We start from the raw sequence: 14,252 nt of genomic DNA, 5'->3' as shown, positions 1-14,252 counted from the left end.
CGAGCACTTCCACATTTCTTTTTCTGGGGGGAGAGCTGAGGTTTCTTTCCATGAGTCTGCATGTCTTTTGTTGAGACTGCACTTTGTGGACAGCAGATGTTCCTCTTGGGCTTGAGTGCCAAAAAGATTTAGTGGAAGAATCAAAAAAGTGGTGCTTGTCCCAGCTCCTAGCAGATGGACCGCATCTGCTCTGGGCTGTTCCCATCGGGCCCCTCTGGAGTGGAGGCAGCCAGCGTCCCCCGTTCAACCCTTCGACCCCAGCATTTGCTGTGAGCACAAAACGCGGGGTTGGCCACAAACAAATGAAAAAAGAGCTCTGTGGTAAGCAAAGATGAGGAATCTTCTGGAATTTCTTTTTCTTTGGCTTTCAAGGAGAATTTGTAGTTCATAATGTATGGTGAGAAGCAGCATGTGGAATTATATTAAACTCATAAATGCAGCCCTGAAACTGCAAGGTCAGTTTTGGCATTCTGGACCCAACAACTACAGCAGGAGCAAAGCCACCCTTCCCTGTGCTCCTCCCAGCTTCAGAAGAGCAAAACATCTATGAAGAATGGTGCTGGCAGGAGTGTAGCTGTGTGAAACTGGGGAGCAAGAGAGATACAAGCACAAAAATCTGCTGAGAGCAACTTGTTATTCTCTGTATTTTGACAGATTGACTCTTTAACATCCTCTCTGGGAATATCCTTTGGCATCCATCTCCATGGCTGTTTTTCAGATTCGCACTCCACGCAGAGATGGTCCAGCTGCAGCACCCGCTTCTTCCCCGAAGCTCAGCATCGCTGGGGTCTGTGGCTTTCACCTCCCCCCTCTTTAGTTCCTGGGCTCCCATAAAAGCCCTCTGTTTGTTTCTTTGACCACCATTTGTGTTTTAAGACCTTGTGGTTTACGACCAGGCAGGATCAAAGCCAGCAACGCTTCCAGCTTTACTGCTTTGCATTCATGTGTATCTCAAAACATGGAGGGATTGTCTGCCAAGGGAACGAGAGGGTTTATATTGAGACAAGCTGACTTGTAGGGTGTAACCGTGACCTACAGCAAAGAGCCTTGAAAACCTTCAGGATCAGGGTCCAGGGCTGGCTCGTATTTTAGAGTGAAATTTCCCAGCAGCAAGGGGAGGAAGGAAATCTTATTTTCCTATAAAAGGATTCCCTGCCTATATACCCCATATGGCATGTGACTGGGATGATAATGGGGGGGGAAAATCCTATAAACCGTATCACCGGGTGGGAGGCTCTCGCTTTCTGGTTTTCCCCTCTGCTTTTGATATCTCCAACCCTCTGACAGATCCCTGGAGCTGCTCTGAAGAGAAATGCAAGGAGAAGAAAGCACTCCAATCACATTGACACAAGTCCATTCCTTCAGCAAGCTATATATATATTTTTATTTTATGGTCATTTGAACAGTGGAGAGTTTGGCAATAGTGACAGCCTTGGAAGTGTACACTCTGCGTTTGTGTGTGTGTGTGTTTCGATCCCTCCAGCTTGGCTCCCACTCCGTGTCTTGGAAGACCCACCATCGTGCCATTTTCAACAAAGCAGCAAATTGAAGTACCTCTCCCAGGGGCTCCCCAAGAGCATCATGTCTTGACACTCCCACCCTGGCAGGGCAGGGGACGTGACCCGAGCTGGAGGGGTTATTACCAAGCTCTGAACTGCAAAGAACCGCTGATACCTTTCAGCCAACAGCCAGCAAAGCTTCGTTAAGCTGTCGGAGTGGCCTGCGCTTCTTTCCCATCATTGCTTTTTATTTCAATTTTTGTTTCTTTAACCCTTTTCTCAGCAAAAAATTACTGAGGCCAGACCTTCAGCTGAGCATGACTTTATTGGCACAAACAGTACTCAGCAGATTTATGTTTGCTGAGGACTGTGCCTGGACCAACAAAGATTGGACTCTTTTTCAGCTGGTTTTCCATCACTTAAACAGGTCAGAAGATTCCTAAAGCTGCTAAAGTGAATTGTCCTGGGGTTCCTTTTCAAAACACAGTTGTTTTTCCTACGGCAGCATATTCCCTAATAGTGTTACATTTGTTATTTACATAATACTTTCATCTTCTACTTCCAAGAATATATTTGACTGACTATGCTGCAAGTCATCACTGCTTCCCCCAAGCTGCTGGAGCATAAATAAAGCTTCCAATGGGATTTTTTAAAAGATCTAGCAGTGGGTCTCGCTCTCCCACTGAAATCAGTGAAACTGGCTTCTGGCTGATGAGAAAAGGACCAACAAAGCGGGGAATGCTTCTGGAAAGGACACTGTCCTTCCCAGTAAGTCAACCCACGCCTGTTACTTGCTACTTTATTCATGCACATTACTGGACTAGTCGGACAACCCGTTGAGCAGCTGGTACTCAGCCAATAAGCCCAATTGTATCTCTCAATGCAAAGCAGGAGTAAGTCCCTCTGCTCATCAAGACAGGACCTCGATCCCCAGGAGCCTGAATCAGGGCACTGTGAGGAACAAGGAGCTCCCACGGATCGCTGCCAGGGCTTATAGGGAAGCAAAACAGGAGAAGAAAGCAGGAACTAGCTATGCTGGTGTCCCAACAAAGCTCAGCGAGATGGGAAAGGACATTGCAGAGCGGCAGCCCCGGGCAGCCGAGGTGGCTGTTGGCCAGGCTGGACTGCTGCACTGGTTCTTTGCCAAAACCACCGAGCCATCCTAATAAAGTCCCTGTGTAAAAAAATATATCTATAAATCATGCCTTATTAAGAATGATGCAGCTGCTAATGGGGCTGGATGTGGCCAAACAAAATGCTCTAATGCTCTCTAATCCGACACTGAGCCGTGATGACTCTTCGCAAGGAGCGACTCTACTTGAATGTGTGTGCGTGTGCGTGCCTATGTACGTGTACATGTACACATACCTATAGCTTTATAATCCTGCTGCCAAGGGGGGAGACCTGGGTTGCGGGTGGGCAGGGGGGGAACCCCCGCCGCTACACGATCATGAACTGGCAGACGTAGGGCAGCTGGTCTTTGCACCTCTTGTCAAACCACTTGCCGATGGCAGCCCCTGACAAAGCTGCGCAGTTTTCCAGCTTGCCGCCATCAGGCTGGGTGGTGATTTCAGTCTCCCAGTTCTTGTAGCGGACAGGGCCGCCCGTCATGTCGACCCACTTGCCCTCCGCCGCCATGTCGTTGAGGCCCAGCCAGATCTCCACCTCCGAGCCGATGCTCTTGCGCATGTAGTCGTAGAGAGCATCGTTCTCCTCCCCGCTCTGGGGGGTGCTGAGCGTGCCGCCCTGCGAGATGCAGTTTTCGCTGGCCTCGTGGTACGTCTTGGTCTCCGAAAACGCAAGAAAGCATTTTAGGTGAATTTTGGTGCCTTTCAGGCAAACTGAGCGGTTACCACACAAACAGAACAAAAAAGACAGAAAAGGAATCGGTTTTAAAAAGGGTGCCCAGGAAGAGGCAGCAGCAGCAAAGGCAGTGGCCAAACTACAAACTTCATTTCTCAGGCCGCACAGCGACCCTCGGCAGCGGGGGGGTCGCGGCCGTGCCCTCCCCATCTGCAAACCGCTGGGAAAAAGGGACCTCGGGGTGCCCCTGCCACCCTCCTGGGCTCTGCCGCTGCCGGAGCAGAGGCATGGCGTGGTCCTCCTGCCCCTTCCCCGGCCTTGCTCTTCCCCAGCTGCTGCTACACTTCCTCTGATGAGTTTGTCGGAGGCAAGGGTTGCGATGAGCACTGCCGAGTGCTGGAATGTGTTAGAAAAAAAAAAGTCTGCAATGCCAATTCAATCACCTTAATTGTGCAAGATGAAAAGAATGTCTTTTTTAATAAGCTTTGATCAGAACTGTTGTGTTTGTGTAGCTTGAGGTCTTCAGAGGAAGTTTCTACTTCCCTCTGATTTTGTTGTTAAGAATAGCAGTTTATTTTATTTTTCTTTTAAGCTCTAAACCCTGAGAGTGCAGGGTACTCTAGCCAAACAATAACTGATCAGAGCCACGCATTAATATCCAAACCGATTACATCTCGATGAATGTGAGCTTGGAACTAAAGCCTTGATTTTGCTTGTGTTCCTTTTCTTTTAAGGAGAAAACTCTCCGTAACTTGCATTTTCATCTCATTTCTGTTTCGTGTTCTGCAAATCCCTCTCCTGTCAATGTTGGTGGACTTTGCACAGAAGAACTGTGGAGCATGGCTGGAAGATGGACATTTTGGAACTGTCCTATGTATGTGTGGGACTGACGCCCAGTGAGGTTCCCTGGGCAATACTGGGGTATGTATAAGAGACCAGGTCACCATTTCACTGGAGTTCAGACAAAAGAGTAAGCTACATTTGACTAAAGCACAGACTAATCCATTACCCAGCCCTCTAACTTGTAAAGGAAAATGAACATCTGGCTTAGCGTCATAGAAATATCCATAGCTTTACAAATTGAGAGCTCTAGCACATAAAGAGAGGGGGCTACATGCTGCTCAACTCATGTCATTAACTGCCTGAGGAGTTCCATCTGCCTGGAGGAACTGCAGCGAGCCCACGCTTTGCTTTGATGCCCCAACCTCTCTCCCCGTGATGGACTCCTTGTCGCAGGCACGTGGGCATCTCTTGTCAAAACACGTGGAGCAATTGTAGCCGCTTTATAAGCAGCTCCACTCTCAAAGCAAAAGCTGTGTCTTCTTCAGCGAGTCCTTTACCTGTCTGGAGCGCTTGCTTTTCCTTCAGTAGAGCAACCTCCTGAGAGATGTTGTCAATCATGGCCTTCAGGTCTTCAATCATTTTAAGGCTCACACCATCTGTGGGAGAAATCAAGGGAGGAGCATGAACATCCGTGGCAGGCCCAGGGGAGGCAGCTGAAGCTGTTCCTATCATCGAAACTCCCCATTTTTTTCTGCCCTCAGAGAAAGACAAACAAGAGGCCACAAAGTCAACACCTGTGTCCCCTTGCACGTCCATCAGAGTGAATGTTTGCTCGCTAGCCTGGTTCCACCACCAACCCGGTTTTCCCAGCTGGGGTTTCGGGGTTTTGCACCCCGTGGGGCTTCGTGCCACAGGGGTGTCCCCTTGGGCTGTCGCTGCACTGCTGGGCTGGGGGGTCGTGCGTGTGAGCATCGCGAGGTGCAGGCTCGTCTCTGGAGCCCCTGTGTAGGGCACTCACCTGGGGTAGTGCAGCACTGGGGTCGACCTCCTGAAATGCAGGAGGACACCATCTGATGCTGCCCTGTCCAAGCAGGAGTCTTGCCACACATGAGTGTTTTGTGGGGAACTTACTTAAAAGCTGCTGATGAATAGGTGTTTTGTTTTTTTTTTTTCCCCAGTTCCTCAAAAACATGCCCTCCCTCTCTCTATTTACAGCACAGCCTCCTGGCTTCCTTAAACACCCTAATGCATCATTTTTCTCTGTACGCATGCCTCGCTGTGCCCCTGTGTTAGTCTGCTCTCATGGGTGCATTGGCAGGAAAGCGCTTTGCTCGCCAGGCTGATGCTCAGCAGGAAGGGGCTAGAAGGGCTGCAGTACCTCCCCTAGATCTGCCCCCGCACCACCAGCCACCCCAGCCCTCAGCCCACCAACCACACCATCCCTCAGGCCATCACGGCTGCCTCTGCCTTCATCATCCCCAGTGCAGGTACCCAAAAACTGGCCAGAGCTGCTCTCCTGCTGCGAGAAGATGATGCCTCCTCGGCTGGGGAGTTGGTTGCAGCCTGCTACTAAAGCCTATGGCTTGCTAGGTGTGTTGCCTCCGCAACGGCTTCAACCAGCTATTAATCGGTACTTGGATTTCTCCTGTCTAGGAGCAAAAGGACCGTTACGCTTTGGAGGTGGTGGAAGATCAGACATTGAGGCATTTGTATTCATTACACTATCTTTGCTGCTCCTATTGCTTTACCTCACCTGGCATAAGCATGTGGTAGTCCTCATGGGGTGAAAGGAAAGGGGACAATTTGCCCATGAATGCAGTAGGACGGGCTTCCTTGAGGGTCATGGAGATGGGGAGCCGAGGCACGGAGGCAGGCAAGTGGGGAAGCAGCTTAGATGCAGACCAAAACCACCAGCCCAAAGATTACATGGTGCCATGAATATGCAAAGCCAGACACATGAGGAGAGCATCAAGCTGCTTTACTCATTGCTCAATTAACTATAATGGATTCACTTAAGACTGAGGCACTAGTTATTATTTTGCTGCCTTTGATGAAAACACTTTCTGGGAAACAGCTAATTAATGCAGGTGTTTTTTTTTTTTTTTTTCCGTGCAAGCTTGTCTTGCAGCAGACCAAATGTCGCTTAGGTTTAAGTAACATCCAAGGGCCATGGCACGACAATGCCGACGAGTCCTGCTGGGGCAGCTCCTTCCATTGTTCCAGCTGGGTTTGCCGGTGGGTTCCCATCTAGAGGGTCCCTGCCACACAAGGTGACACGTCTCCTTGTTGACTACCAAAGCACCCTGTCCCTTTTCACCACCTCATTTCCAAATCCCAGGCCACAAGATGTTCCTACAGCACCACATTCACTGGGGTGTCGCGGCAAGCACCGGGAGCAGTTCATTTGCACTTCAGCTACAAAGGGAGTACCGCGGCTACGTCAGCAGGCACCGAGTTTTCTATTTTATTGCCAGAGACTTTTGTATCTCTGCTGTTGCTTCCTCAAGGCTCGCCTCCTGAAGCCCGTCATCAAAGCTATTACAGCTTGGGTTTGCTGCGGCTGAAGCCAGCGTGGGGGTTGCCAGTGCTGCCTGTGGGAGCTGGAGTGGGTCCTTGTGCAGCTAACTGTAAGCAGCAGGATTAAGCACAGGCAGAGGCGAGATGAAAAGGAGACTCACAGAAGGATGTGGGTCGCAATATTCTGTTGGGTTGAAAGCCTGGCCAGCAATGTATTTCTTGCTGCAAATGGGAGCTCTCGCCCAGTTTTCCTTGTTCTAATTATATGGTGAATAACAAACAAATCCCTCTGTACTTAATTTTGATTATTTAACTATTCCCATATGAAATCTGGTTCTATATTTGGGTTGCTTAGCTTTGCCTGGGCAGCCATCATCTGGTTTGTTCCCATCCGAACAGGTTTCTGTCCCCCTGTGGGGCGAGCATCGCCCTGGTTCGCAATGTCTGTCATCAACCCCCCCCCCCATTGGTATTTCTTCTGACATGAGGCATTTCCAGAAATGTCCCAGCCAGAAAAGTTGGGTTCCATATTGCAGTCTGTTCCCTGGATCAGAGGAGGGTACTGAACACACCTGTCCTGGGTAAATGTTCATGGGCATTTTCAGGGAAGAGCACTCGGATGACAAGATTACACCAAAATTTTGGGGCAGCAAATTAGTCCCTACCCACCGATTTAAGCACCTGGACTCCAATTTCTGTCTCCAATTACCTTAAAAATAGATGTGAGAGCTACACAAAGATGGTCCCGCCCATGCCTCCAGCACCCCACTGTGGCTGTGACCAAGGGGACCCCCCCCAGGGCTGGTGGGTCCCCAGCCTGCACCCCAAAGCAGGGGAGTGCCATCACCCACCTCCCCCGGACCCCCTTCTGGGTGAGACCCCCGGGCCCACCAGAGGAGGGCAAATCCCACATGCCCCCCAAGCCATCAGGGTTCAGGGAGAGTTTGCTGAACCACTGCACCTGGAAAAAATCACCGGGGAGCAATTTGAGGGGGAAAAAAACCCCAATAGCGGGCAAAGTGAATGTGCTGTCTCAGCATTTTCTAAATGCTGTGGTTTGGCTTTTTCATGTTGAACCAGCACCATTTGTGTTCTGAAGCAGATCCAAATGTAAGCAATAATTAAAAAAAAAAAAAGAAGAAAAAACAGAACAAAAGAAAAAAACAAAAAAGTAGAAAAAAAAGAGAGAAAAAGCTTGGCTCAGATCATCGTTCTTCTTTTCCAACATTTGTGGTTTGGCTTTGCAGATTAAAAAAACCCCACAAATCCAGCCAAACACCCCAACCCTGCAGTGGCTTCCCCCTGCCTGGCCCTCCCTGGAGAAGGGCAGGGGGTGAGCCGGGCCGGGGGTGCTGGGGGCCTGGGATGGGGATGGGATGGGGATGGGATGGGGCCACCCTGCCCTTGCTCATGGCAGGAGCGGCTGAGCCCCGGCCCCTGCGGTGGGTGGGCAGGCAGGCTTGGATGTGGCGAGGGGCTGGGGGCGAAGAGGAGCCTCACGGGGGATTTTTAGCACTTTCCTCCCTCTTGCCCCAGCCCCTGGCATTGGTAAAAAAAATCAGAAAAATGTTAACCAAGAAATGCTGGAAGTTTCCAGTGAAGGCAGGGCAGCCAACCCGCTGTGGGGCTGGATGCGGCTGGCTAAAAAATGCCAAGTTGTTGGTTTTTTTTTTCCTTTTCCCCACAGAAAACTTGACCTCTCCTTTGAAATGAAACTCCCAAGCTCTCAGTAAAAATTGCCACCAGCTGTTCCAGATGGCTTGATTTTCAGGCCACCCCCCTCAAATGTTTTTAAATCAGAGCCCCATTTTCCTGTCAAAAGGGTGATTTTTCTCCCACCTTCTTGTCACCGATCAGTTACAAACAGCAGTTGCAGTGATATGGAGAGAAAAATAAGATTTCTCTGAGAAAGGTATCTCTCTATCTCCTGGTACCTCCCGTGAGTGCAATGCACGTATGTACCCTACGTGAGCCCAAGGGGGTATTTTCTGCTCTAGAAAACAGCCACAGACTAGAGGTGCGGAATAAGCAGCTATGCCGTGATTTCATAGAAAGATCTAATGGGAGAAAAAGGAAAAATTTCTTAAGGATGGTATCTGACGAAAATAGCCACTGCGTGAGCACAGCGAGCAGCCTGGCCAAGCGAATTCCTGGGATGCTTCTTCCTCGCTCCCCACTTCGTTCCAAGCAGGAAAGCGCCCGCCAGAAGCGATCCAAGCCCACGCGACTGCAGTCGGACCTGTCAGGCAGACGGGCTTACACGCTGCCGGGCTGCAAGGCAAACCACTTCGTTACCTGCATTCTCCTGTAATTCATGTGCATCGAGTCAGAGGGGGAAAAGATGGGGCAGTAGCAAAAAACACGTAGGAAAAAAAAACCAAAAAAAAACAGGGAAAAGAAAACTTGGGCATCTTTTTATATGCATTACCCTCTGGTAAGCCTGAGTAGTCAGAGCTCGTGTACGGCTTGACAAACACCCAGGGCAAGTGTTACAAAATGAAGATCCATGTTGATATTTAATGGATTATATATTATCTGCCTACTCATGTCTCCAAATCTACAACAGCAGTCTGTCATCTGCCACTTATTTGCTTCTGAAAAATGAATGAGGAGTGGTAGGGGTCACAGAAACGGAGATTTTAGTAGAGGAAAGGTTTGGGACAAACCTTAGAGGTACGGTGGAAAATGCGTCGCCCTCTGACATTCAGACCAAGCTGTCCCATCAAATTTATTCAAGGTAGGAACTCACCAAAACATTTCAATATCCTCACTATTTTACAGAAGGGCTACACAATCATTCCCACAGGGCAGAAAAAAAGACACTTTATTAGGTTTTTGGACGCTTTTAAAAAAGTTTCATTAAAGCACTGCTAAACGCCTGAACAACCAGGCTAATTGCATCCCCCCTGAGCCCCGCAAGGTCTCCTTGCAGGGAAGGTGCCCCGGCTCCTTACCTTTCTTGGAAGCCACCGGTTTTGGCCGGACCTTGCCATTTTGCTGGCTGGAGATGTGGGCGAGGGCGAGGAGGCAGAGGAGCAGGCAGGCTCCCCGGAGCGCCATGCTGCTGCCGTCCGGTCCGGTGCTGAGCAGAGGTGGAGCAGCTTCGCTCTGCCCTCTGACAGCCCGTTTAACACCGGCTGGAATCAGAAATGACTGTCCCAGAAAGCCGCCCGCTGAGCCCCGGCCAGAGTCAGCCTCCTGGCCCCGGAGCAGGGGGGGGGGGGTTCAGGCAGCTCCGGCCAAGGCTGAAAACATCCCAGCGGGTTTGCATTTCTTAGCACGCTGCTTGTTTTTGTTTAAAAAAAAAAAAAAAAAGAAGGGAATGAACGTACTGAAAGTCTGCTAAGCTAAACGTAAGGAAAGGCTGCGAGTATAGTGGGAATGATTTCCCATGGCTTTTAGCAAAACGCCATGAGTTTGATCTCGTGTGTCAGTGATGGCAACGACAACATGAGGTGTGAAACGGCGTTTGGGCGGCTGAGGGAATGGAGAGGGGCCAGCTCTGCGCAGGGCTGCCTGCAAGGGATGCTGTGAGCACCCACGGAGGCGGAGGGAGCACGTGGGGGCACCGAGCGCTCCGGTCCCCGCCATGGCATGACACAAGGCCCCGCACGGAGATTTCTGATTTCTCCCCATTGCAAGGGGCTGCTATGATCCCCCCACAACTGCAGCGGGGGGAGGGCAGAAGGCTTTTTCTTTTTCTAGAGTAGTCTTTGCTCAGAGTGTAGGACAGCTCTTACACCTCAAAAAACCAGTTCCACCGTGGCCTTGGCGGGGTTATCCAGCCATCATTGCTTCTCAGTGAGAGATGAGACTGGTGCCTCATGCCCACCTCTTCCCAGCTCTGCACAGGGTCCCCTCTGGAGGGGACACCCGTTTGCAGGGTCCCTGCAGGGACTTCAGTCTGTGCCCATGCAGGGTGGCTTGGTGGCATCCCCCCACCCAGGGCTGGGGGTGGGGGGGGCAGCAGGGCCTGACATGGTGTTTGCCCCCGCTTTTCCTTGCACCGACGGCTGGGGATGGAGGGTGGCTCCCGGCCCTGGGCTGACATGGCTGGTTCTGGAGCATCTCATGGTGATTCCCACCCACGGGGGTGAGGACAGCCGCATTGGCCATACTGTCCCCTACCCCTACGGCAATTTTGCAAGGACAGGGGTGGTCAGTGCTGTGGGGCTGCCCAGCAGCAGCAGCATCACACTGCGACCTCGGAGGCACCAGACCTCACGGTGGCTTCACGTGCTTTTCGGTTTTTCCAAAACCGCTTTCGGTTCTCTAGGATTGGAAACCAAACAACAGCTCCAGAAGTTTTAACCAAACTCTGAGGGCTGCTCATCGTGTTGCTCTTTAACTCTTTCCATTGCCCTGGCTGGGAGCGTTTCGGCTCTGCCTCACCCCACCAGGCAGTGGGAAGGGGAGATCTCAGCCTCTACACATTTGTCCCCAAAGTGATTTGAAAAGGGACTGTGTTTTGGCAGGCCTGAGCAAAAGCACGGATGAAGAAAGCTGGGAAGATGTTCGACCTGCTGCGGATGTCCCAGGAAGAGGAAGGCTGCTCCATCTCCATACCAAGTGCATCGCATCCGCCCGGCGCTGGACCACCTCCCTTCCTCTTCTGGCAGTACTCACGCTTTTGAGAGTCAAAATCTACAGCTGCACTTTGCCCTTAGGAAACCTGGCACGTGCCAGGGTCGATAATCCAAAGTATCTCGTGGCTGGGTCTGTCAAAACAGCAAGACACTTCATGAGGCACGGCGGCTCTGAAAAGCCGGTTGGTGCTTCACACCCACTGCCCTGGAGTCAGGCTGAGTACAATGAGGAGTACTCCTCCTCCCCGGGGCCACCTGAGTTGTTAGGCGACCAAAAATACTTAGAAATTTGGGTCTTCACTCAGTTTTGGGAACATTCAGGCTTCTAAATACCCCTAGAGCTGTAATAGACAACCAGGATGAGCTGGACTCGGGATGGGGGTGCGGGACGGACAGACACATTCCACAAAAAGCCGTTCTCCCTGAGACCCCTTTGCAGGGTCCCAGCCCTGCAGCCTAAAGCAAGACCACTGCCTGTTTTTTGGGGTGCTGCGGTTGTCCAGCAGCTGCAGCACAAGCGGGTGAGTCTTTCCTGCAGGAGGAACGAGAACAATCTGAGCAAGTTGAGGAAATTCACATAGAGAGAGGAGGGACAGGCATTTTGGAGAACAAAGTGCTCCGGACATTGGCCATTAACCTTAAATCTTTTCTGAAAAATTAAGGCAAGATGCCACCCAGCACAATGTGAACCACTGGAGTCACAGGAGCGTAAAAGGTCCGAGATAAACAGGGCTGTGGCTGGAAAAAGAGCTGCTGTTGATTTAGGTTGGCTGCAACTGTGTTACCCTGCCTCACACTTCTGCTGAATAAGGAAAACCCTGCCCTTACATCCTACCTGAATAGAGCTTCCTTGCAGTCCAAGCTTTGAAGCCAAGGAGGAACGGGTTTGATTTTTCACTCCCCTTTACCACACACACCCAACCCCACTGAAATTTAAGCCAGAGAATATATATTTTGGGGATTTACCGTTCTCTTGCCTGGACTATCCCCAAATGGGATGGAGCCCAAGAGACGCCAGACACCTACATACATGTTCCCTTCTCTTGACACTCGAGTAGCATTTACCTATCCAAAGTACTTTCGGTAACTCAGCAGCTCCCAAGTTTTCCTTGGCCCCAGATTTGCTCGCCTGCCTTTGCTTTGATTCACGTCCTGCCACACTGGGGAAAAACCGAAATGCTCTCTTTGCTGTGCGGAAAATGGATGGCTCTGGTGTGGAGTCTGACAGCGATCCCTAACCGCTGGTTTCAGGGCAGCCTGGGACCCACCAGTGTTGCATTTCTCCGATTCCCCAGGTGAAACAAGAAGGGCAGGGCAGCTTTCCATTAGCCCCTGAAGGAGAGGTCTGCAACGAAGGGGGCCTCTCCCTGCGCCAGCCTGCAGGTCCCTGTGCTGGATGCCACCATCGTTTTTCTTGAAAAAGAGAAAAATGAAAAGAAGTAGACTCAAAAACCTTGTCTCTGCCTGTAACACCTATTCACAGGGGGCTTTGCTCCAATTCTGCAGACTGAAAAAAAAAAAAAAATCCTTGATGTTATAACAGCTCATAAACACCCATGAACCCACCCGTGACGCATTGCTACAGCGGGTCCAGAACGGGGATGCTACAGGTAACAGCCACCTAAAAGCTGGAGAGCCCTTGCCTGTACCCAGCCCATCCTCTGCCTGGGCTCCTGCTGAAGCCTGAGGCTGCGGTTCCAGTTAAATAATGGGGATATCAATGGTCCTTTGTAAGTTGGCTCTTTGGGCAGACATCATGCTTTTGACATCCCGATGATTCACGCTTCTTATGTAAGGGAGGCGTGGGAGGTGGGTAGAGGTAATCCTTTTTATTAGATGAACTGGAAGACATGGCGAGGTTTTGGCCTTCGGGGCTGAAAGAGAAGCAGCAAATGTCAGAGCTGAGGAGAAACAGCTGGGAGGCTCGTTAGGCACATATAGCCCATCGGAGAGAAAAGGAGCAGGCACTGGGGGAAAGAGAGCAAGAGCTGATTCATGGAAGGGTTAATGAGAAGTAGAAAGACTATGAATATGCCAAGAAATGAGGGTTTTGTCTTTGATTATTTAAATCTGTGCAATTATGGATTTTACTTCCCAGTAAAAGCACTTCACTCCCTGGTTTCAAGCACAGTCTCTAGGTCAGACAGAGAGTAGCTCCTGTTAGCTGAAAGGAAACTGGTTTGAGATGAAAAAAAAAACAGACGGCAGAAGAACCTGTGCTTATGGAAACTGTCCCAGGGCTGCAGGGAAGCAGTCAGAAAAGTTTACGTGGCTTTGGGAAACCCAGTCAGTACACTGCGATGCTGAATTTGGAAGGCTTTCAGTTAGCAAAACAAACAGTGGCTGGAATAAGCCCACGAAAGGAAGCTGGATGCTCCTGGCAATGATGCAGACCTGTGATTTCGTGCCCAGTTAGGCAAGGAAATGGGCAGCGAGATCAGAGGCTACTTTGATTCAGCTCCTAGGAAATGAGCAGGTATCGCCAAGCCAAGAAATGAGGCAGTGCCACCACACAATGGCTGGAAAGTGGAAGGGTGGACTAGATAACAGTATTCACACGGTTATTACCAAGATCAGCAATTACCAGACCTGGCTTTTCAAGGCTAAGTTACCAGTTCAAAGGCAGGCCACCACAATGTTGAACGATGCCTCTTCTTTGCCTGCAGACCCCCTCCTCTGGGAAGGCTTCTGCCTCCCCTGCCAGCGCTGACAGCAAAGGGGAGACCAAAAAGCATCTTCATGTGTGGGGCCTTGGAACTCGGTGGCTTGACCCATGGCTGAGGCAGCACGCTGGGTTTCATACCTCTGCTGCCACGACCAAATCCACTCTGCTGGGGGAGGATCCGTGTCTCGGCGGCACCACGGTAACCTCAAAGAGGAATAGGAGAGAAACAGCAGTGGACAGTAAAAAATATGCTGCGAGGAAGTGGGGCTAACAGAAGACAATCTCTGGTATTAATTAGCTGCTGCCTGAACTCGTGCTGGCATCGTTCCTGATTTCCACCAGCACAAACAACATCAGAACAGGTTAAAATGGAAAGAGCCGAATCTATGGATCATTGTT

At 50.6% G+C, this 14,252-nt stretch overlaps 1 protein-coding gene across 1 annotated transcript; it reads right to left on the bottom strand.

Annotated features, from left to right (window-relative positions):
* Window positions 1-1,360: 1,360 nt before the first annotated feature.
* Window positions 1,361-9,819, bottom strand: CLEC3B (C-type lectin domain family 3 member B). Its single transcript, XM_030010404.2, has 3 exons — window positions 9,557-9,819; window positions 4,643-4,741; window positions 1,361-3,340 (listed from the first exon to the last, which is right to left on the bottom strand). The coding sequence occupies exons 1-3, from the start codon at window positions 9,660-9,662 to the stop codon at window positions 2,940-2,942; spliced, it is 606 nt and encodes a 201-aa protein (XP_029866264.1). The 5' UTR covers window positions 9,663-9,819; the 3' UTR covers window positions 1,361-2,939.
* Window positions 9,820-14,252: the final 4,433 nt, after the last annotated feature.

Source organism: Aquila chrysaetos, chromosome 3 (genome assembly GCF_900496995.4).
Source record: "Aquila chrysaetos chrysaetos chromosome 3, bAquChr1.4, whole genome shotgun sequence".
NCBI classification, from domain to species: Eukaryota; Metazoa; Chordata; class Aves; order Accipitriformes; family Accipitridae; genus Aquila; species Aquila chrysaetos.
The sequence above is the reverse complement of the archived record's forward strand: the minus strand, read 5'-3'. Positions and strand labels throughout refer to the sequence as shown.